This window comes from Lampetra fluviatilis, chromosome 31 (assembly GCF_964198595.1).
Source record: "Lampetra fluviatilis chromosome 31, kcLamFluv1.1, whole genome shotgun sequence".
In the NCBI taxonomy this organism is placed as follows: Eukaryota; Metazoa; Chordata; class Hyperoartia; order Petromyzontiformes; family Petromyzontidae; genus Lampetra; species Lampetra fluviatilis.
Genome location: NC_136305.1, coordinates 5,997,980 through 6,022,009, shown reverse-complemented (window position 1 = coordinate 6,022,009; position 24,030 = coordinate 5,997,980). Strand labels below are relative to the sequence as shown.

General features: G+C 52.2%; 1 protein-coding gene across 1 annotated transcript in view; it reads left to right on the top strand.

Moving 5' to 3' along the window:
* The first annotated feature begins 7,619 nt into the window (after positions 1–7,619).
* Positions 7,620–24,030, top strand: part of LOC144943487 (zinc finger E-box-binding homeobox 2-like) — a 98,147-nt gene continuing 81,736 nt past the window's right edge. Inside the window, exon 1 of the mRNA XM_078870973.1 lies at positions 7,620–8,002. Coding sequence (XP_078727099.1) covers positions 7,912–8,002 — 91 coding nt within the window. The 5' untranslated portion in view covers positions 7,620–7,911. The remainder of the gene's footprint in view (positions 8,003–24,030) is intronic.

The following is a 24,030-nucleotide window of genomic DNA, read 5'->3' as shown; positions in this document are numbered from 1 at the left end:
GTTTCTGGATCGTGCGTGGCTCGTCTCCTCCTTCCCGCTAAAGGTGTTTAATTAGGAGCGCCGCTCACACATCACATCCCTTTATCAACAAGTGTGAATAGCTTCGCTCTTTTGGCTTGAGTGCGTGCCGCGTGCGCGCACGCACGCGCGCACGCACGCGCATGCACGCGCACTAAAACAAACCGCGACGTGACGGCGCACGCGTTTGCGTGCATCGTCACGCGCGTCCGTCCCAGTCCCCTTTGTCTTCGTCACCCCGAGTTCAATTCCCGGCACGTGGCCCAATATGAAAGGGACGAATGTTTGCTTCGACAGATTCCCTGGGGGCATCTCCCCTGGATCGACTCAGCCTTTAACAAAAATTCTAAAACATTGTGCGGTATGGTAAACATCAGCACAGGGGCGGGAGGTGAAGGGGGGGGTGGGGGGAAGACAAAGGCGGTCGGGAGTGGTTGATGTCCACTCGCGCCCCCCGTCCACGCTCCATCGTGCGCCGAGTCGGCCTTCATCATCCGTGCTCACTAACAGCACTTTCCCCAACAGCTGGGCTCTATGGGGAGGGGGATCTTTGTCTGTGTAGATAGTCAAGCGCCGTGCAGCCCAGGCGTCCAAGGGCTGTGACCGCGACTCTTCGCGTTCTGTATGTGCTGTTTGTACAAAGAGAAAGACCTCCCGTGTAGCCTTCGCGGGCTAATGGTGGCAAGTGCTGTTAGCGAGCACCCATGATGGTCAGCACGGCACACGAGGGGGTGGGTGGCCAACTCCACAACCGGCCGCCTTTGTCTCCCTTCGTGGTGATGTTTATAAAACACCGCAGCAGGTACTCATTTGAGGCTCAGTCGACCTAGGGGACGCCCATGACCGGTTCAGATAATCGTCACTTGGTGTTGGTAGCCGTGAGCGGGAATCGAACTCGGATCGCCGGGTTCGTAGCGTAGTGCGCTAACCGCTCTCCGTGCACGTAGTTGCTGCCCACAGATGTGTACAAGCACACGCACGCATATGTATATATATATTATTATACATATTCATATATCTCTCTCGCTCGCTCTTTTTAGCGAAATAGAAAAAAAAAACTGCGGTCTCATGCCAAAAAACTTCGCACCCAATTTGCAGCTGTACGTTTTACCCTCCATTCAACAGCTGTCCCACAATTAAAAAAAAGCAAGCCACACACACCACACACACGTGTGGCTATATTAGGATGTCGACAAGGGGAAGAAGATGTCTTGTTCATTCCGAGGTCTCCCTTTCTTTCGAGATAGGTTACCTTAACACGCGTAAGCGCACGAGAGCGCGTGGAGCCCGTGGGATGTGATGCGCCGTCGGAACCAACACGGAACTTAAGCGTAACTTTACTCGCCGATTCAAATGACCATATCGCGCGGATTTGTATGAAAGGCAAAAGTTAGTGGGGAAGGGTGGTGGGTGGGGGTAGGTTCAACTAGGTTGCATATTATAATCCGGTAGTTGTGTTGTGTACGTGTGTGTGGGGGGGGGGGGGGGCGGTGGTGTAGCGGACACGGGTTCGATTCCCGCTCACGGTAAACACCAGAGACGATTATATGAAGCGGGTCTGAGGCTCCCTTAGGTCGACTCAGCCTCAAATGAGTATCTGGTTGCGATGGGGAAACATCGCCACTGGGGACACAAAGGCGGCCGGGCGTGGTGTTGGCCACCCACCCCCTCTTGTGCCGTGCCGGCCTTCATAGGTGCTCGCTAACAGCACTTGCCCAAACAGTCTGTTGAGGCTATACGGGGGGTCTTTGGTGTATGTGACCAGATTTGTCTAACTTTATTGTCGAAGGGCACACGGAGTTTGGGCTTGCGTCTTCACGTTACGCAGCGTCTCGAACATTCGGAAGCATACGGGGCATTTATTAGCCGAGCAGTGGATGGAGATAAAGAAACCGCGGCGTTTATTCTCGCGTAGAGGGCCGAAAGCGATGTGATTCGCGCAGATTCTTTACCCGACCGCCGCCGAGTGCGAATGTCATTGTACCGGAGTCTGTATCGTCGCAGTCGTCGTGTCTGCGTGTCTGTGCGTGTTCCACAAGCATCCTTTTAAACTGTCGGGGTCGTAGTAGCAGTAGCAGTCGGTCGTAGTGCTGTGCTAAACAGATGTTGCGTGTTGTTGTTGTGGCTGTGAGCGTGTGTTTGTGTAAGCTCCCTAAGGATGATGGGGTGCGGTGGCGTAGCGGTGAGCGCGCTGCGCTACAAACCTGGCGACCCGGAGTTAGTCTCTCCCACGGCCATCAACACCGGTGACGATTATTTAAACCTGGTTCTGGGCCCTCCCCTAGGTCGACTCGGCCTCAAATGAGAACCCAGTGCTACGTGTAAACATCGCCACTGGGGAGACAAAGGCGGCCGGGCGTGGTGTTGGCCACCCACCCCCTCGTGTGCCGTTCTGGCCTTCGTAGGTGCTGGCTAACAGCACTTGCCCCAACAGTCTGTTAAGGCTATCAGGGAGATCTCTGTCTTTGTTTTGCTCCCTAAGATTGCGCGGGTGGTGTTCATCACAAGAAACGAACCTAAAGCTCCCCCGTATAGCCTTGACAGACTGTCGGGGCAAGTTAGCGAGCACCTTTGAGAGGGCCGGCACGGCACACGAGGGGGTGGTTGGCCAGCACCACGCCCGGCCGCCTTTGTCTCCCTAGGGGCTATGTTTTACACATCGCACCAGGTACTCATTCGATGATGAGTCGACATATGGGGAGGCCCAGGACCGATTCTGATCATCGTCACAGGGTGTTGGCCGTGAGCAGGAATCGAACTCGGGTGGCCCGTTTCGTAGCGCAGCGCGCTAACCGCTGCGCCACCGCTCCGCACATCATACGACCACGCGATCTGAGCGCGCGCGCACGCATCGTCAACACGTGGCACCATCAATGCGATTGTACAATGATGTAGTGTGTCACCTGATCCACTGCTGGCCGAAGGCCATACCTAAATCCGTGTCGGTCACGGGGGGGGGGGGTTGTTTGACCATACTTCACCACGCCGGTGAATAAGGGGGAGTAGGGGTGATGATGGGCAGGTCAGACGTGACTCGCTTACTCATGCTAGCCTTGGCCGGCAATCGAACTCAGACGGACAAGTTCAAAGCGCAGTCGTTTTTAACAGTTGTATATTGTGCAGTCTACATAAACAAATACAAATATATGGCGTTTAACATACTGCGAGCACCTGTGAAGGCCGACACGGAATACGAGGGGGTGGGTGGCCAAGACCACGTCCGGCCGCCTTTGTCTCCCTCTTGGCGATGTTTACACACCGCACCAGGTACTCATTTGAGGCCAAGTCTACCTAGGGGAGGCTCAGCACCGGTTCAGAAATTCGTCACTGGTGCTGACTGTGAACGGGAATCGAACTCGGGTCGCCGGTTTTCGTAGCGCAGCGCGCGCACGAGGATGAGCCGAGGCGTTATTGAACAGCACAGTTGAAGAACCCCACACGAGCACAACGCGAAATACTTCTCGAAAGTAGATTCGGGCTAGTTCGGCACGATGCCCGACGTTTCGCTCTACACGCTGGGAGCTTCTTCGGGAACTGGAATAAAGTCAGCTGGGGGAGTTTATTCGTGAGAAGTGCATTGTTCGGCTCCCCGAAGAAACTCCCCACTCGTGGAGCGAAACGTCGGACATCCTTGCCGCACAACACGCCATGCAATCGTGAAAACCGGATCGCTGCACTGCAGCACAACCACGACAATCCTCGCACTCGCGTCGTCATACCAAGTGTGCGCGCTGTTATCCTCCGAGTTAAACAACACGCGACCTCCATGGCACGAACTGACGCTGCAGTTGACATTACATACGTTCAGGTGCACGTACAAGGTGTAGTATATATATACTGTATACATAATAACATTTGACGCGTTAAGTGCCTTCCCAAAACAATGTGTGTGTTCGTGTTGGATTGTGGAAGGGACTCGGCAGATAAGATCAGCACGCGGCGAAGGCAAGGCGATGGCATGGAAGACCACTCTGGACTTTCCTGGGTGAAGCAAATGGAAGAGCAGCAGCAAAACGTACGATCGCGAATGCTAACAACGATGGTAATAACGCAGCGAGGGTGGTGGTAATAAAGTAATCTGTCACAAGATAACGTCCCAGATACGGCGCTGGAAGAAAGGGGTTCCCGTCTCCGCATACCGAACACATTCGCCGAAACGAGAACGACTGTTGCCCGTATGCACGGAGCGTTGTAGCGAAAATGATGCCTTGTCATGAACACTGCATCATCCTGCCAGTGTCCCTGTCGAGCTTGGGTCTAGCCGCTCCGTGTCCGGAATGATAGCGCGATGTTTTCTGAGAGTTAAATCGATGATTATTAGTGGGGGGCGGGAAGGGGTTCTACGTTGTTGGATATGTAGTAGACCAACCCGAGTTTGTCGTGCGTCAAATCTGGAGTCCTAAACAGCAACGTCTCCTGTTGAACATTCCGTTCATCCCGTCCACCCCGTTCATCCCGTTCACCGTCGCCTATCGTTGCGACGCGCGGAAACGTCTTTAGCCGCCACGTTCACGCAAAGGGGCGAATGTGCAAGAGACGTCTGCCCGACGTCAGGAAGAGCCGCTACGCGTCGCTTCTGTGGCTTTCCAATTGAACATTTTGTTTTTTTACTCGTTCAAAACCACACCTGCTGCAGATGCTCACACGCTACCTGTCCATCATGTGCGCCTCAAAATGAACGTGTGACGGCACGCGCGTGGTTGTTGATTTTTTTAAAAAGCGATGATAACGATGAAATAGAAGAATTAGGGAATTTACGCGTTGTGTTTTTTTTATATTGGATATCTAACACGTGCTGCTTAAACGGATGGCAGGTAAATATCCCGGATTCAATCATGAGTGTCGTCGTTGTGAGACAGACCGTGAACTGTATATTTATACGACGACTACGCTCGGCTTGCGTGATATTTGTTGTTCTTTTGCGATGTCTTTGACGAAGCCATCTGCATTTCGATGCGTAAGCCACGCCTAATCAGGCGATGTTAGCGCATCTATGTATGTATGTTGAACTTCTTTCGCACCGCACGTAGCCGGCCGTGCTCAGCGGAGGCGACAGGACGGTCGGAGTACGGGTGGAACGCGTTGTGCGCGTGCGTCGCACGTACTGCTTGCAATGACTCAACTCATCTTGCGTGATTGGGAACAGGAAATATTGCGCGAAAAATATCGTTACGATTTGATGTTGTTGTTGTTCTTTGTTGTATATTGACTTCTATTATTATTGTCTAAAATTGCGCAACGATATTAAAAAACCACTGCAGTTTAACGCACGGCACAATACTCGTATTAACTCTTCGGCATTGTCTCAGAGTAGAATTACAATTACAAAACAAGTGAATCACGGTTAAGCTTAAGCTACCGTCAGTCGACTGGCGGGGTCTTAAGAGTCTACGTACAGCGCATCAAGATGGGGAAAAAAGACAAAGATCCCCCGTGTAGCCTTAACAGACTGTTGGGGCAAGTGCTGTTAGCGAGTAGCACTTATGAAGGCTGATACGGCACATGAGGGGGTGAGTGGCCAACACCACGCCGCGTTTGTCTCCCCGGTGGCGATGTTAACCAGACACTGCACCGGGTACTCAATTGAGGCTGAGTCGACCTAGGGGAGGGCTCAGGACCGGCTCAGATAATCGTCATCCGGGTGTTGGCGGCCGTGAGCGGGAATCGAACTCGGGTGGCCGGGTTCGTAGCGCAGCGTAGCGCTAACCGCCGCACCACCACTCCCCACGCAATGCATTCACAATCGCGCAATCGAATCAAAGGTAATCACGTTCAGGTTACAACCACAACCATTACAAATATCCGCCGTTGCGGTCTTGTATTAGCCACAGCCTTGTTTGATAACCTCTGCATAGTACATATATATACACACACCTGAGTCTGTGTGTTTTTTAGTGGATGTGTGTTTCACGTGTGTCTGCGTGTGTGTGTTTGTGTGTTTCAGTGGATGTGTCTTTCACGTGTGTCTGCGTGTGTTTGTTCCGGGAGATCGCGTGTCTCGCTCGGACAGAATCTAAAGAGAGGCGAGGTGTGTTCCTAAGAAGTCCTCGACGCGGCTTTTGCGCAAATAAGCGCAATTTCGTTCTACAACGAATTTACAAAACGCGGTCCGCCTTTTTTGACCGCTTTACATCGACGTCCCAACTCTATTTCGCGCTGTAACGCGAGTCGATTGTTCTGGCGCGGGACCGCCCGACGTTTCGCAGCGGCCTTCTTGAGGAAGCTTCAACGGGAAACGCATTCGGCGCGCGCCGCGAAACGTCGGAACGTCGTGCCGAACAGCCCCGCGACGCGATCCGAAAGAAGAAGAAAGAGGAGGAGGAGGAAGAAGGAAGGAAGGAAGGATGAGAGAAAGAATAAGAAATGGAATCTTTGTAGCTGCCCATTTTACAACCGCGAAAAACCCAATCGCGCTCCCTCGCCGTATAGAATTGCGACGCAGTAGGTTCAATACTAAAAAACATGCGGTTACATGGCTCGGGATGAAAGGTGTCGGCCAAACCCCCCCCCCCCCCCCATCTCTGTCCCGTGCACGTAACCTTTAAACCACGACTCGCTATCACGAACGCTCACCGCTCACGCCTGCACCTATGTGTCTCCTGGTGGTCGCGTTGCGCGCTCACGAGCTGATCGGCGCTGCACGCGGTGAGCGCGCTACGAGTGCAGTCGACTCATCTCCCCCCCCCCCCACTCCACCGCGGTTGAGAATTGCGGGCGCGCTGCGCGGTTTTACAAAGTTTCGCGAACGAAGAGATGCAACGCGGCCTTTAACAACCCTAGCTGTTGGTTGGTGTAGGTGGGGGGGGGGGGGACAAAGTGCTGCTAACGAGCACTTGCGCAGGCTGGAAGGGCGCACGGAAGCTTGTGCTGGTGTGGTCGTCATGCGAAACACACACACGGATAGACATCTCCCTTAACAGACTGTTGGGGCAAGCGCTGTTCGCGAGCGCCTACAAACACACACAACACACTCTCTGCACTCACTGCACGGGCATTCCGGCACGCAGTGCACGTTCCGTAGACTTATATTTAAATACACACACACAGGGAGAACACGGACGAAGTTTAGCGAGAAACCCCCCCCCCCCACCCACCCACCCCGTCTATATCACGACTGTTGCCCGTACGCTGTTCGAGGGTTCCGACAAGACGAGAGCGCTAGTCGATGCACACTGCTATCGTCCCGTAGTCGCTGGCTACGACTACTGCTGCTGCTGCTGCTGTTGACGGCGATTTAATTCCGAGAGGAACGCGGGCACGCGCGCGCTCACTGAACTTGCGCTTGTGAGTGAGATTATGATGATGACGAGGATGACGAGGATGATGGTGGCGATGATGATGATGATGGTGAGCGCGGACTCGACACGGGGCAGGACGAGTGCGTGCCCGAGTCGCTAAGACGGGGACCGGATCGCCACGTGCGGTGCAAGAGGCGACGGGCACGAGGAGGACGCAGGAGGAGGAGGAAAGAGTTCATCAGGGAGGGGTGGGAGGAGTGGGCGGGTGGTGGTCGGGGTTGGTGGTGGTGGGTGGGGTGGGGGGTAGAGCACATTGGTAGCGATCAAGCTGTGGCTACGGCTGCCCTTACAAGCAGAGTAGTCAGCGAAAGCAGCGAGCGAGAGAGACAAGGAGAGAGAGAGAGCGCGCGCGAGTGAGAGCGAGCGAGCGAGAGAGGCCTCTTGCCTTCTCCCCCGCCCGCGTGGCCCCCCGCCCTCTCCACCACCAACACGTGCCCCCCCCCACCCCCACGCACCCTCTTCGGACCACTCCTGTCTCTCTCTCTCTCTAAGGTTGTCCTCTCCTCTCTCGCCCCCCTTCGCTCGTCTCCTGTGCCCGGGTGTCGCTCTCTCTTGTCCACCCACCCCCCACCATCACCCGGCGGCCGCACGGGTCATGATACACACACTCCAGGCGCAGTTCGCCGACATGTCGGAGAGCGCACGCTGCCAGCGACGCAAGCAAGCGAATCCTCAGCGCAAACAAGGTAAGCAGAGATGAGGTGGTTGCTTGGTTGGTGGTGGTGGTTGGTGGGTGGGTGGGTGGTTGCTTGGTTGGTGGTGGTTGGTTGGTGGGTGGGTGGGTGCTTGGTTGGTGGTGGTGGGTGGGTGGTTGCTTGGTTGGTGGTGGTGGTGGGTGGTTGCTTGGTTGGTGGTGGTGGTTGTTGGATGGGTGGTTGCTTGGTTGGTGGTAGTGGTTGTTGGGTGGGTGGTTGCTTGGTTGGTGGTGGTGGTTGGTGGGTGGGTGGTTGGTTGCTTGGTTGGTGGTGGCGTTCTGCCGGACCCGTGCGGTGGGTGGGGATGGAGGCTCGCGGTGCGGCCGCGAGTTGTCGTCGACTCGACTCGCGTGATGCCGCGTTCCCACTCCGCGCGACGCGGCGGCCGGCGGCGGTGGCGACATTGCGCCCACGTGCATGTCCGAGTCTCTCCGCGTGTGGCTGTCGGTGCGTCTCTCTGTCTCTGTGTGTGTGTGTGTATGCAACATTCGCCCGCGATCTGTTTGTGTGTAAGCTGCGCGCAACAAAGAGACGTGTTCGGGCAATGCAGATGCACTTCAATGAAACGGAACGAATGGGACCTTAAGGGTCTGTCAATGTTTTGCGGTGACAGATCGCACCGCGGTTAGAATCCAACTCGCGATTTTAAACTCGCTCGGAGTATCGCGTCACTACGCGAGACGCGCTGTGTCCGAATTAAACGCAACACAACTTCAGCACGGAGCTCTCTGAGTCCCGTGAAACAAAGATAAAGTTTCCCCCCCCCCCCCAGTATAACCCTAACAGACTTGTGGGGCAAGTTCTGGAAGCGAATACTTATGAAGGCCGGTACGGGACACCTTGGGCGGGTTGGTGGGTGGCCAGGACCACGCCCGGCCGCCTTTGTCTTCCGAGTGGCGATGTTTACACACCGAGTCGACCGACGGGAGGCCCACGTCCGATTCAGATAATCGTCACTGGTATTGGCCGTGAGCGGGAGTCGAACTCGGGTCACCGGGTTCGTAGCGCTGCGCGCTGGCCGCTGCACCGCCACTCCCCACACTCTCAGGGCGCGCTCGAGGCTTGCGTTAGCCAGAGGCCAGCGCGCCTTGCACCTTGAGTCTCCGTGAGACGACCCGCGGACGCACACGGATGAGGGCATTTTGACATCTGTCATCTTGAATATGAAAATGCGAGGTCGATTTCGTCCGGTAAAGATCATGTATAGGCAGAGCGACCGCACGTGGACGCGGATTCGCGTGTATACCACAAGAATAACACGTTGTTTTTTTTAGTTCACTGCGTACGTTGAACTTCTTTCGCGCCGTACGCAGCGAACCGTGCTAATCGGAGGTGCAGTGTTGAGTCCATTGGCCAGTGCTGAGTCTGTGGGGTAGTGTTAGTCTATGAGCAGTGTGTATGTTGAACTTCTTTCGCACCGTACGTAGCCAACCGTGCTAATTGTGGGTGCAGGAAACAAACACGCGTACACATTGCACACTCACGCGTGCGTTAGATATGTGTGACCGCGTCCGAGCGATATCAGATCGCTTTAAAGTAGAATGAACGTTTGGGACAAAAACACAAAAAAAGTTCTCTCGCACGAAGCAGTTCATTAAAAAAACAACGACGGCAAAATTGAAGATCGCTCTTCATCGAGACATGGACATCGCCCGCGCCTAGTTTCGTGTTTTCCATCTTTCCCACAACTGCTCAGAACTTGCACGGCCGTCGCTCTCATCGTGTCGTTCAAGCGTTGCGGTTTGGCATTTTAGAGCAAAGCAAGAACGAAGAAGCGTTTTTGTTTGTTGTTGTTGTATCTTCCGAGCGAAACTAAATGCGTATCGTAACGTATGACGCGCGTACTTTAACCAGAACACGTGTTCGAAAAAAAAAAACGGGCACGCGCAGAGCCACTTGTCTCGAACATGAATTCGCCTTTTAATCGCCAAAGTGTCGAAATTATATTTATAAATTTTGGCGGAGCGGCAATGCGCGTTTTTTTAATTAGTACACATATTTGTCCCGTCCCAAGGAGTGTCTATGGGCATGACGTGTCAAGTGAACTCTGTACCGGTGTGTGCATACGTCTGATACGAGTTGAGCTTCAATTAAGGTAGGCAGTATACCTCATCGAGAGCGGAGTGGTGGCACAGCGGTTAGCGCACTGCACTGTGCATCCGAACACAATTAACATTAGTCCACCAACCCACCCACGCCTTCGCTTCACTAATCCGTACATACCAGCGTGGTGAAGTAAGGTCAAACAACCTCAATGACCAACAGGGCGGCGTGGGGGAGACCGTCATCCAGGATTGTCCAAGGGATTTAAAGCATGACACGAAAATGACATTGACCCATTGACACGTCAGAAATGTGGTGATCTTTACGACCCATGGTCTATCGACTGCTGGATGAAGGCCTCCCCGCGCTGCCGACACCCATCCCTCGCTGTCCCGCGATGCGACTCTCCGTCGCGGGCGCTGATCACCCCGCTCTCACTTCACGTGACCGTCTTCTCGAGTACGTTGCCTCCTTTGACTGACATTCCGTCGCCAATCTCGTCTGTAGACCATCATCATCATCATCGCCGTTGTGTCCTGCCCAAGCCCATTTGCTTTTTCCGAACGATCATCGTCATCTTCTTGGTTCTTTCGGTAAAGTCACGTAGAAGGGAAGTAACAAAATAATAAAAATAAAACATAATAAAATAATTCTCACGACGTTTCGGCCACAACGCAAGCAGCCGTCCTCAGGTGAAGAACAGGTCTGTCGGAAAGACAGCGTCTGTCGGTAAGACAGCGTTGTTGGGTTACCGCACACAGATTGGCTGTGAAACTCCCCTTCCCGTGCGCGTTGGGGAGGTTGCCATACCCTGGCCCGCCAGGAGAATGCCGTGGACTAATCGCCATCTGTTTCCCTCTGTACGGGGATAGAGGGTTGCCCCCTCGCACGCGTGATGGTTTTCTCTGGGTGCTCCGGTTTCCTCCCACTCGGATAATCAACGACTCATCGTTAGGTGGATGAAAACAAATCTCATCACGAAAAAAACCATCGCCAGCAGCACCTTCCTGTAAAATACTCCTACAACTCACTGTCGATTTGACTGGACGATTAATTAAAATTAATTACATTGTTTCTGTGTTTCCCTCTTGGTGGCCACTTCGTCGTGAGTGTCGCCATTTGGCCACCACCCCTTCGAGCGACGGCTAAGCCCGAAGGTTTCTGAACCGTCAACGCGACGCACGTGGATCGCGCGCGTTGTCTCAAATCCACGAGTTCTCTCTTTCCGTTCGTCGGCGTAACTCCGAGCGGGCGTCTCTTCTCTCTCCCCATGCCTCTTTTGGGCACTTTTGTTGTTGTTGTTGTTGTTGTTTAAACAAAACAACGTCGCTCGTAATTATCCGCCCGGTCAACAACCCCCTCCAACGTTTGAACAATCGCAGAGTTCACGTGACTCAAATTTGTCCGGAGCCGCTGCACATGCTGGAGAGAAAAAAAAACACCAAAATCCTTTCGCTGGAAAGTTGTCTCTAAAGGCCACGTGGTATTCTGTCCGCGAACTGGACACTTTTGAATCGTCATCGAAGACTAACACGGCAAGTTTTCTAAAGCGATCACCGCTCACGTTTCATAACGTATTAAACGATTACCAATACTCCTTTAGCTCTTACCAATACCCCTCCATATATTACCAATACCCCTTCAACTCTTACCAATACACCTTCAACTCTAACCAATACCCCTTCACCTCTTACCAATACCCCTTCACCTCTTACCAATACCCCTTCACCTCTTACCAATACCCCTTCACCTCTTACCAATACCCCTTCACCTCTTACCAATACCCCTTCACCTCTTACCAATACCCCTTCAACTCTTACCAATACCCCTTCACCTCTTACCAATACCCTTTCACCTCTTACCAATACCCCTTCAGCACTTACCAATACTCCTTCACCTCTTACCAATACCATTTCAGCTCTTACCAATACCCCTTCAACTCTTACCAATACCCCTCCATCTCTTACCAATATCCCTTCAGCTCTTACCAATACCCCTTCAGCTCTTACCAATACCCCTTCAGCTCTTACCAATACCCCTTCAGCACTTACCAATACCCCTTCAGCTCTTACCAATACCCCTTCAGCTCTTACCAATACCCCTTCACCTCTTACCAATACCTCTTCAGCTCTTACCAATACCCCTCAACTCTTACCAATACCCCTTCAGCTTCTACCAATACCCCTCAACTCTTACCAATACCTCTTCACCTCTTACCAATACCCCTTCACCTTTTACCAATACCCCTTCACTTCTTACCAATACCCCTTCAGCTCTTACCAATACCCCTTCACCTCTTACCAATACCCCTCCAGCTTCTACCAATACCCCTCAACTCTTACCAATACCTCTTCACCTCTTACCAATACCCCTCAACTCTTACCAATACCTCTTCACCTCTTACCAATACCCCTTCACTTCTTACCAATACCCCTTCACCTCTTACCAATACCCCTTCACCTCTTACCAATACCCCTTCACTTCTTACCAATACCCCTTCAGCTCTTACCAATACCCCTTCACCTCTTACCAATACCCCTCCAGCTTCTACCAATACCCCTCAACTCTTACCAATACCTCTTCACCTCTTACCAATACCCCTCAACTCTTACCAATACCTCTTCACCTCTTACCAATACCCCTTCACCTCTTACCAATACCCCTTCACCTCTTACCAATACCCCTTCACCTCTTACCAATACCCCTTCACCTCTTACCAATACCCCTTCACCTCTTACCAATACCCCTTCAACTCTTACCAATACCCCTTTACCTCTTACCAATACCCCTCCATCTCTTACCAATATCCCTTCAGCTCCTACCAATAGCCCTTCACCTCTTACCAATACCCCTTCAGCTCTTACCAATACCCCTTCACCTCTTACCAATACCCCTTTAACTCTTACCAATACCCCTTCAGCTCTTACCAATACCCCTTCAGCTCTTACCAATACCCCTTCAACTCTTACCAATACCCCTTCACCTCTTACCAATACCCCTCCATCTCTTACCAATATCCCTCCATCTCTTATCAATACCCCTTCACCTCTTACCAACACACCTTTAGCTCTTACCAATACCCCTTCAGCTCCTACCAATACACCTTTAGCTCTTACCAATACCCCTCATCTCTTACCTATACCCCTTCAGCTCTTACCAATACCTCTTCACCTCTTACCCATACATCTTCAGCTCCTACCAATACCCTTTAACTCTTACCAATACCCCTTCACCTCTTACCAATACCCCTTCACCTCTTACCAATAACCCTTCATCTCTTACCAATACCCCTCCATCTCTTACCAATACCCCTTCACCTCTTACCAATACCCCTTCACCTCTTACCAATACCCCTTCACCTCTTACCAATACCCCTTCAACTCTTACCAATACCCCTTCACCTCTTACTAATACATCTTCAGCTCCTACCATTACCCCTTTAACTCTTACCAACGCACCTCCACTGGAGCTGTCTGTTGCTGGCCGCTCGGCGTTGCGGGCCTCTGAAGCCTCTGGTGAGAAATCGAAATCGTTACAACAAAACAAGCACGTGACCAAAGCACTCACTCACGTGTTGGAGAACAACAAATCGTGGGTTACCTCTGAGAGCAACGTTACCTCGTTAAATCGACAATCCGCTGAGTGTATGTGTGTGCATCTAATGCAATGTACAACGGTTTGTTAATCAACTGCTGGATGAAGGTCTCCTCCAAATCGTGTCGATCGTGCGGGTTGCTTGATCATACTTCACCGCGCTGGTCAGTGCGGGTTGGTGAAGGGGAGGTGGGAGAGGGGTTAGTTTGCGGAGGGTGGTGAGGGGAGGGGGGTGTAGGACCGGATTGTATCCACATCACCTGAACACATCACGCTTGGAGACGTATCACGCATACGGGCTGGTTAGGAACGAGTCAAAGTCCAAACATTTCTGAAAAGACAGTCCGTCGTTTCGGCGGTCTGAATCGCACGTTCATTCTCGGCCAATTGCCAGGGACGTTTCTTTTGAGATGCCTCGATGCAACGCGCAAAAGATGCCCAGGTGATGTTCGCCTGCGCATGCTCTCGAGTGCAAAGACAGAGAAAGGCACCCCCCCCCCCTCCCCCCCCGAGTAGACCACGACATATACTGCTGGTGCAAGTGCTGTTAACAATCATTTATTAAGGTCGGTATTTCTACCGCGACGCAACGGTGTGGCCAGAGCCACGCCGCCCGGCCGGCTAAGTCTTCACCACCAGAGACTCGTCGAAGACAAAGGCGATCGAGGGAATGGCCCACGACTGGCTCAGATGTTAACCGTAGCTGGGAATCAAACTCGGGTGGCTGGGTGCATAGTTCAGTGCGCTGGCGTCTATGAAACTCAAGTGATTTGCTTGAAAATGTTCTTTAGTGAACAACGTGAATGCACACCGACATATACACACACATACACGCACACAGAAACATCTCGCTTTGGGAGAGATACGGGAATTGTCCACCAATCGATGGAGGCCTTTCCATGCCATGTTAGTCATGGGGGGGTGGAGGCGGCGGTGAGGATGGGGTGCCATACTTCACCATGCTGGTCATTGCCGGTTGGATCTGTGAAGAATAGGCAGGACTCAGTGCTGGATTATCCAAGTAGTCAAAGTAGCTACATATGCTACGGCCCCCGCACTTTCAAGAGCCCCGCGCTAAATGCTTTCAAGCTATCAATTCCGGTTCAGTGATTCTGCACTTGCTCTATTACTATAGTACTATACTGCCTTCAACTTTTACGAACGACAGGGTGTTTAAGGTTAGCGATTTGTCGTATTATCTGGCTGTATAGCGAATGAAAAAAAACAATAACTTTACAATGCAATTTTAAATGTGTGTTTTAATATTTACGTGTTTTTGTTTAATTTAGGGCCCCTTAATAACATCATGCTACAGACCCCGCCACGAGCTGAACCCGGCACCGGCAGGACTGGATCTGATATCACTCGCCACTGATTTTAGCCATTGCCAGCGATCGCGACTCGGGTTCAGGGGCTCGTAGCGCGATGCCGCGAACCAGTTGTGCCACCTCTTTTCACAAAGACAAAGGCAAAGATGTCCCGTATAGCCTTAACAGACTGTTGGGGCAAGTGCTCTGAGCGAGCGGCCACCTATGAAGGCAGGCACGGCACACGAGGGGGTGATTGGCCAGCACCACGCCCGTTCCTACACACAAACGCACAGACATACTCACACGGAGGGATAGATAGAGGTGAGATAGAGAGAGAGAGAGAGGGAGAGAGATATTCGAGAGATGATGATGATGATAGCGAGATAAGGAGAGAGGGGATTATATGCACATACGGTGTGCCCTGTAATTACCGTCCCAAGCCCGGGTGTCTATTTAATTTGGCTCAAGTTTTCCCACCCATTCGCACTCGGACATCGTGTTGATAGTTTGATTAGCGGAAACTGTCAGCGCGGCAATTAAAGCTCTCCCGAGTTCGAACAAGCAAACCGATAGACTGAAAATTAGCATTAAAACTGTTTTTTTTTTAAATACACTGCGATAGGAAAGTGTCCCGCATTTAAACATAGATATGTATGTAATTCTCTTTATTTGCGAGCCGCCTCGAGAATGTTTTAATGATCGGTGGTTGCGCAGCAGTAAAGGAAATTACACCAGATATTTTGTGTGTGTGTTTAGCGCTATTTGAGAATAGGCGAGAAGATAGACCCCCCCCCCCACCCCCTTTCAATAATACACATTATAACGCAGCAGAGAAAGCCGATCATCAACATTATTGGGTGCAATTTATGAACACCATCGCGTGAAAATAGTCTGCATTCAACAGACTTCATGCGACACGAATGTGAGATGTCCCCTTGATAAGACAGCACAATCAAGTGACGAGAGAGGAGAGAGAGGAGAGCGAGAGAGAGAGAGAGACTGTCATCTTGAATGTCTTCAGTCCGAACCGCCGCTCGAGTGGCCCGCGATGCCAACGCTGCATTGGGGCGTGTGGTTGTGTGTTGCCACAAACAGTTTAATTGGTTTACACGATGTCTGTTTAGAATAATACAACAACAACAACAACAGCAATACAAATTGGTGGTCTCACCTCTTGTTTGTCTGTATGGTGGGGGAGCGGATTGTTGATTGCCGACAAGGGGTTACGCTGTGGTCACATCGAGGTTGGTGAGTGAGCCGGTGGGCGCATGCAGGAGTGATCAAGAGCTTTGCAGCTCATCGGATTCCTCCAGCGTAAATACATATTCGGATTCCGTGGCCGCGTGGTGGTGCACGCGTGAAATATCTGCTTTGGGGGAAAGATCGAACGTGGGCAGTGGCGTTACGAGGTTGCCTTTGGTATGAGATATTGAGTCGCACGGAAATTCGTGGACTTACACGGAGAACAATATCATCACGTAGAGACCCAAATCCTCACACGGAGACTCATAGACTCACTTGGAGGTCCATTGGCTCGCATGGAGATTCACGGACTTGCAGAGAGACCCACATATTAACATAGAGACCCAAATCCTCACACGGAGACCCATAGACTCACTTAGAGGTTCATTGGCTCACATGGAGATTAACGGACTTACTTAGAGACCCATCGATTCACGCAGAGAGCCTTTGACTCACGTCAATGATCCACAGGTGTACACATACAACCATATATTCGCATAGGGACCCATAGACGAAATAAACAGACGCTTCTTCCGTCGTACGGTGGGGAGTTGATCAGCTGTGTGTGCGCGCGTGTCCGAGTCGTGGTTGGTGAGCGAACGAGTGGGCGGCTCGAGGAGCGGTGCGAGGCTCCGTTACAATGAATCAATTCATAGAGATGCACACGCGCGCGGCTTAATGAAATGCACGTTTGTCCATTGTTACACGTGTTCTGATTTAGTGCGTCGTGTAGCATGTACGTTTCACTTATGTAACTTTTCCCGGGGGATCTGTGGTGCGGTGCGGTTAACGTCCTTGCACTATGAACCCCGCGGACTAAAGTTCGATTCCCGATCACGGTCAAAACCGGGGTGGTCACTTTTCCTACGCCCCTCCCATATCGCCAAACTGCACTGCCCAGCATGGTGAAGTATGACCAAACGGCCCTACGGGAGCGCCACAGCATTGAATGGCGCTGCATTATTAATCTAGCGGCAGATTCTCAAAGATGATGTGATGTGTGATTGTATTATCACAAAACACATTGCTTATCGTATCGTACGTGAACTGGGGAGCGGTAGGGGAGTGGTTAGCGCGCTGCGAGTTCGACTCCCGCTCACGGCCAACACCAGTGACGAGTATCTGAACCGGTCCTGGGCCTCCCCTTGGTCGACTCAGCCTCAAATGAGTACCTGGTGCGGCGTGTAAACATCCCCACTGGGAAGACAAAGGTGGCCGGGCGTGGTGCTGGCCACCCACCCCTTGCTGTGCTGTGCCGACCTTCATAGGTGCTCGCTGACAACACTTGCCCCAACAGTCTGTTAAGGCTACACGGGGGACCTTTGTCTTGTACGCTCCACGTCTACGTTACCCCCCCACTCCCCTCGTTTACCAATCCGCACACTCATCATCAGTGTGGTGAAGTATGGTCAAATAACCCCACCCCACCCCCGCCCCGCCACAAAACTGCCCGCACGCCGTTGTGGAGGTCATCATCCAGCAGTGGATTGACAAAGGGCTGCAGCATACGGCACGACACGGCACGCGCATATTGCGAAATGCACGAGCGGCGGACGGCGCGCGCGCGCGCGTGAAACGAACGCATTACGCAAGTGCTGAAACCCCGGAGCGGGACGAGAGGAGGCTCAACACAAGCACAACCGTATCCACTGCTGGATGCGAAGGGTCCACCCTCCCGGGAAACTCGCTCAAAAGCCCTTGGGCGTTCGTCAGCGGACCTCGCTGCTACTATCGCAAACGACCGAATGAACGCTCCGGCGGTTTTTCAGTGAACGCCGCTGCGTTGCCAATAACAAAACGCGCCGTGCTTGTGCGTTTCGTATCTCGCTTACCACAAGCGTCTGCCACAAACCCAAACAAACGGGGGCTAGAACAATTGCACGTGAAATATAATAAATACATTCCAACCAATCTCAATCAAACCAAAACGGGACGATGGCCTCGCCACGCCACGATGGTTATTGCGGGGATTCTTCGTGTTAACTTTACCATACTTGAACATTCTGATCAGTGCGGATTTGTACATTGGATAGACTTTTATAAGTTTATTCACCAGCGGCAAAATGCCCTGGAATTTCGCAATATTCAAGCCTTAATGGCCACACCAAAAAGCACAGCTCACCATCCCACCGCCGCCCCGCGACACGCAACGCCGGCACTACAATCCCCACGCACCGGCCGCGCAACAGCATCCGACGCGCTGTGTCATTTCGAGCTTTGGCACCTCTTTGCTTGGCAGGGCCCCCCCGCTTATTCCACACTTCCTCCCCTGATGGTTCGAGGTCACAGTCATCGGTAACATCACCACCGCTAGACAACGCGGCCCGTGCGCCACGCCACCGCGCGAGCCACACCGCCACATGCACATTCATCCACGTCACATGTGCCACACCGCTGCGCACGCACCACCACCCCGCGAGATTTCCGCGACACGTGGGTCACACCACCGCATGCACCATACTGCGACGCGCACGTCACGCCACAGGTACGCGTGCCACAACGCCCTGCGCCACACCGCGGCACGTGCGCCGCACCGCCTGGTGCGACCCACCGCCGCGCACGTGCGCACATTTTTGGTCCGCCGCGTGCGCCACACCTCAGCACATGTGCCGCGCCGCCAAGTGCGTCACACCGCTGAGTGAGTTCCGCACCACCGCGCGCGCTACACCATGCCACGTGCGTCACGCCGCCTCACTCCGCGTGACACACCGCGGCGCGTGTCCCGCGCCGCCAAGCGCGCCACACCGCCGCGCACACACCACATTATTCAGACCGCCGCGTGCGCCACACCTCAGCACATGTGCCGCACTGCCAGGCGCGTGCGCTGCACGGCCGGACTGTCACGCGCTCCGCTCCACCACGCGCGCTGTACCGCCGCATACGTCCTGCCCGCGTCGCCGAGAGAGAGGCTGGGGGGGAGGGGGGTGTGATGGGTTCTTGGACAGAGGCCCGCGACAAGTTTCTGACACTGATGTTATCCGCGCGCAGCACGCTAACCGCTGTCCCACCGTTCAACCCTGATTAAGCAAACGTACACAGGTATTGCGTTCCGCCACTGACCACACACACGCGCACTTCTGAGAATCCGGGACTAGATTGAAACATCCCTTGCGAAAGAGGCACCGCCTGCCTTAGGAACAGACGATGAAATGCGTAGTGCAGCAGCAAGTGGCGTAGAGTGCAGGCGCTGCAACTGCAACCGGAGATCTGAAGTAGCTGGATTCGTAACGCCGCGTGCGAACCGCTGCGCCACCGCTCCCCACAAACCACACGCACAGACACGTCGTGCGTGTAAGTCGGCGGTTGTATACATGTTAGGCTGGAGCTGTAATCATCATCGATAATAATGACAGTCAATGTTAATCGGCCGTGCTCTATCCACTGCTGAATGAATGCCTCCATCGGCACGTCGTCGCAATCACTCGCGATCACGCGACGCCACGATCTGTCTCGCCCCATGTGCACGGGCTCATCTGGTCTCGGTGTTTTTGTGATCATCATCATCTGGTGTCGGTGTTTTTGTGATCATCATCATCATCATCTCGTGTCGGTGTTTTTGTGATCATCATCATCATCATCTCGTCTCCGTGTTTTTGTGATCATCATCATCATCATCATCTCATCTCGGTGTTTTTGTCATCATCATCATCTCGTCTCGGTGTTTTTGTGATCATCATCATCATCATCTCGTCTCGGTGTTTTTGTGATCATCATCATCATCTCGTCTCGGTGTTTTTGTGATCATCATCATCTGGTCTCGGTGTTTTTGTGATCATCATCAACATCTCGTCTCGGTGTTTTTGTGATCATCATCATCTGGTCTCGGTGTTTTTGTGATCATCATCATCATCTCGTCTCGGTGTTTTTGTGATCATCACCTCCACCGGTTGTCGTCCTCCCGAGCGTGTTTCTGTCCTTTGGCTGCAAATCTACGAACGAACCAGTGTCGGCCATCAATCCCTTGCGATCTGATTGTAAATAATACCGTGTAAAAATTTTGTTTTAATGTTAACACGTGAATGCAAATTGCTTGAGTGGCACTCTTTTGTATTATGTGTGTTGATGATGGTGATGATGATAACGATGATGTGGATGGGTCTGTCAGTGTAGCACACATAGGGCGTTGTGTGTGTGTGTCAGTGTGGAAAAGAGATACTCGTGCAGAAATGTGTCTCGGCACCAAACAAATAGTGCAGTTCACCAGCATTGATTTCAATCAAGCCTGACCGTGCTGATGAGACGCTGAACGTCGAAACCGGTCAAGAGTTTGGTTGCTCGTATAAACACCGACGCCGGCTGTAAAGCGGCACCTCCAGGACACCGTGTGGCCAACGGGGTTTGTCAAACAATACTCGCGCGTGTTTATCTACGTGGGGAGACAAATATTATGGAAGGAGGCACATACGGGTCTTGCCTATTTATTGAACAACACGTGGCTGCGTTGTTACGCACGACACGACGTTAATGCAACGACGGGGGGTGGGGGGGCTAAATGTTCACGGGCAGTCGGCAGAGTTCAGACTTCTGCAGAGTTGCGCCGTGCGGTTTAGGACCCGGACTGATAGCGCGCACACCCGACCAACCAAGCGAACGCAAGAGGCTGATAACGGTACTAAAATAGAACTCAATATATAAGCTGAGCCGATGCCAAATGCGGTGGGGGGGAGGGGGGGGGCTGCGCACTGGGTTCGGTCAGTTTAGTTTGGTCCAAGTGGCCAACGGATCTCAAATGATGTTAAGAGGGGCACCATCAACCCATATTGACCTCCCCCCCCCCCAGAATGGTCACTTCGTGTCGCTTTTTCCTAGATTAGGACCTGTGGATATTTGCTATGCGTCAATAACACCGCGGCCTTAAAAAAAGTCAGTATATTAACCGACGTTCCGGGCAATTGCCCTTCTTCAAAGTGCTGTACATGAGAGGTCAGAGAGAGGTGGCGTTTGTGATATTTAACGTGCCATGGAGATGGGCCATTGTCCGAAACGTCGGCCATTATATAATTTTCCTTGTAAAAGCCAACTGTGTTGACGAACGTTGAACGGTTTACAGGAGTTTAACACGTAGGAGGCTTTCGCGACCAATATCATCCATAATAGACGTTTTTTTTGGTTAGATCGCGTAAATATATAAATGTGTCGTTAAAACCCGCCACCACCCGACACAGCCAACTAGCAAGGGTTGTCACGTAAACATAACGTCGCCAATTCGTCACTAGTACAGCACTAGTGTATAGTGAAGTGTATAGTGGTGTAGTGTATAGTGTAGTGTATAGTGTAGTGTATAGTGTAGTGTATAGTAGTGTAGTGTATAGTGTAGTGTATAGTGTAGTATATTATTAGTACAGCACCACCGGCGTGTTGGAGAGCCAAGCCACAACATTTACAAACTGAGTACGACGTTTCGCCAGTAATTACAACTAGCTTCATCAGGCGACAGCCAGATTTGTGGAGGAGTCTTACTGTTTCGTTCCTTATATAGAGGCGTAGATGTGTTGACCACCCTTCTGCGCTCTTGCACAATGTGGGGGGGGGGATTACTGAGGCAACGTACATTATGCATGTTCATTATGCGAGCCCTTTGAACGAGCACTTAATTTACGTAAGGACACCCTCCAATAGTGAACAAAAGCTTTAACGTTGTGTGTATATGTGTGTCAAGCGCTGCGCTACGAACCCAGCGACCCGAGTTCGATTCCCGCTCACGGTCAACACCAGCGACGATTATCTGAACCGGTCCTGGGTCTCCCCTAGGTAGACTCAGCCTCAAATGAGTACCTGGTGCGGTGTGTAAAACATCGCCGCTGGAGAGATAAAGGCGGCCGGGCGTGGTGTTGGCCACCCACCCCCTAGTGTGCCGTGTCGGCCTTCATAGGGGCTCGCTAACAGCACTTGCCCCAACAGTCTGTTAAGGCTATACGGGAGGTCTTTGTCTTCTGTGTCCAGCGAGCGAAGTGTACACACAAGCCCGCAAGCCGTCCACACAAATTTTGTTTGCAAAACCACATTAACACTATCCGCACATGTTTTTGTTAAATATTTTTTGGGCTGTAACGGTTCGAGTAATTGTCGCGATTGTGTCACGATTTGTATTTTTAAAGATCGTGAATGTAACCGCCTCTCGTGGCTGCTGGAAGAGTCACGTGAACCCATGACTGTATGTAACACACACCTCACGTGGTGTCCTTGAGCTCGATTATCAACCGACGAGTCGATGTCATCGTCACACCCAGAGCCAACAAGTCCCAATTCAACGTTCAGAACCGGTTCAGACAGCTGCTCCATGAGCCGTGGTCGGGAATCGAACTTGGCCTCTCTGGGGAATTACGGCGCAGCGTGTGAACACCACCGCGCCACTGGCCGACCTTAAAACCAAACAACTTTCAGTTGCGGTTTTTGTTCACCGGACAAATTCTGTGTGTGTGGGGGGAGGGTGGGGTTGGGGAGGGGGTTGGGGGGGGTCGTGGATGGATGGGTGGCGCAGCGGTTAGCGTCTTGCGCTAGGAACCCAGCCGCCGATAACATCAGTCGTGGGTTCATATCTGAACTGGCCTTGGACCCCACCAGCCACCCCCCCCCCCGGCCCTCAACCAACTCGCACCGACCGGCGTGGTTCGTGAAGCCCGGCCGAACAACCCTCCACGACCGGCACTGCGTGGACGAGGGAGCCCCTCGTCCAGCAGTGGATTGATCGACGAGTTCGCCGCTGTATTCGGTTAGCGCTGCAGCGGCGTCGCTCGCGATCTGTCGCCGCGCGCGTAGATGCTTGGTGGAGCGCGCCGTGCAATGGGCGATGTGCGTTCACGTAGCCTCAGGTCTCCCGGCTTCGCGTGTCAACCACTCTCGAACGAGAACGTCTTCATTTAATATTTTAAAAAAGCTACAAGGGGCAACCCTGCAATTGCATGCTCACGTCACTGCTGGCAGAAGGGCGTCCACGAGAGGGAGTTCTTGAGAGTCTCTGCATGTAGAGGCTATTTGGCATAACTCTCGATCCAAACCCTGACGCATGTATATTTGGAGTTTGAGTATTCTCCCCTTTTAACTATCTCGCCTAGTATACAGGAGGGCGTGGGTGTGATCCCAACCCTGGCGCCTGCTGTAGATTTGGAGTTTGCGTCTCTCTCTCCCCGAGGTCGCGTGGATTTTTCTCCGGGTCCTCCGGTTTTTCTTTCCACGTTTAGAATCAACATCACGCGTTTACAGTATTTGGCTACTGCTATACATTTGCACATGATAAGCCACTTCGTTGAGCTATCATTTGTCGGCAGGTCACTTCTGAAAAAAGAGCTGTATAACTCAGTGGGCCTTACTTGGTAAACTAAAATAAAAATGTTTAGTAACTAGTCTTTAGTACAGAATGCATTTTTACAGGTTTAAACAGAAGCGTCTGGGAAACATTCGTCTGCACTCTGCAAGGTCAATGGGCCAATAAACTGAACAATATTTTGTATTTTTTGCGGCGATACAGAACGGAAGGTGATTTACGTAAACTCGTTACAGATACGCTTTCCTGCGGTGCAGTTGTGACCGCCATAGTTGAACGATTAGAAGCTATTGTTGCTTTATTAAAATAAACACAGTTATTATAATAAGGCTGTGACGTGGCGAAACGATGGCAGTACGCCAGTGGATTATTGGATGCATCTGTGCGAGGCTTTGCGTGTTACCACCATAATGTGCGATGGGCTTTCCCCTGGTTCTCTGGGATTCTCATCACACACTAAACCAAACACGTCCAATGTAGCACGATTAAATGCAGTGTTAATGGGTACATAGCATTATAACTTCAGTACAGCATAGCTCAAATTCATAATTGACCAGCCTTTATCA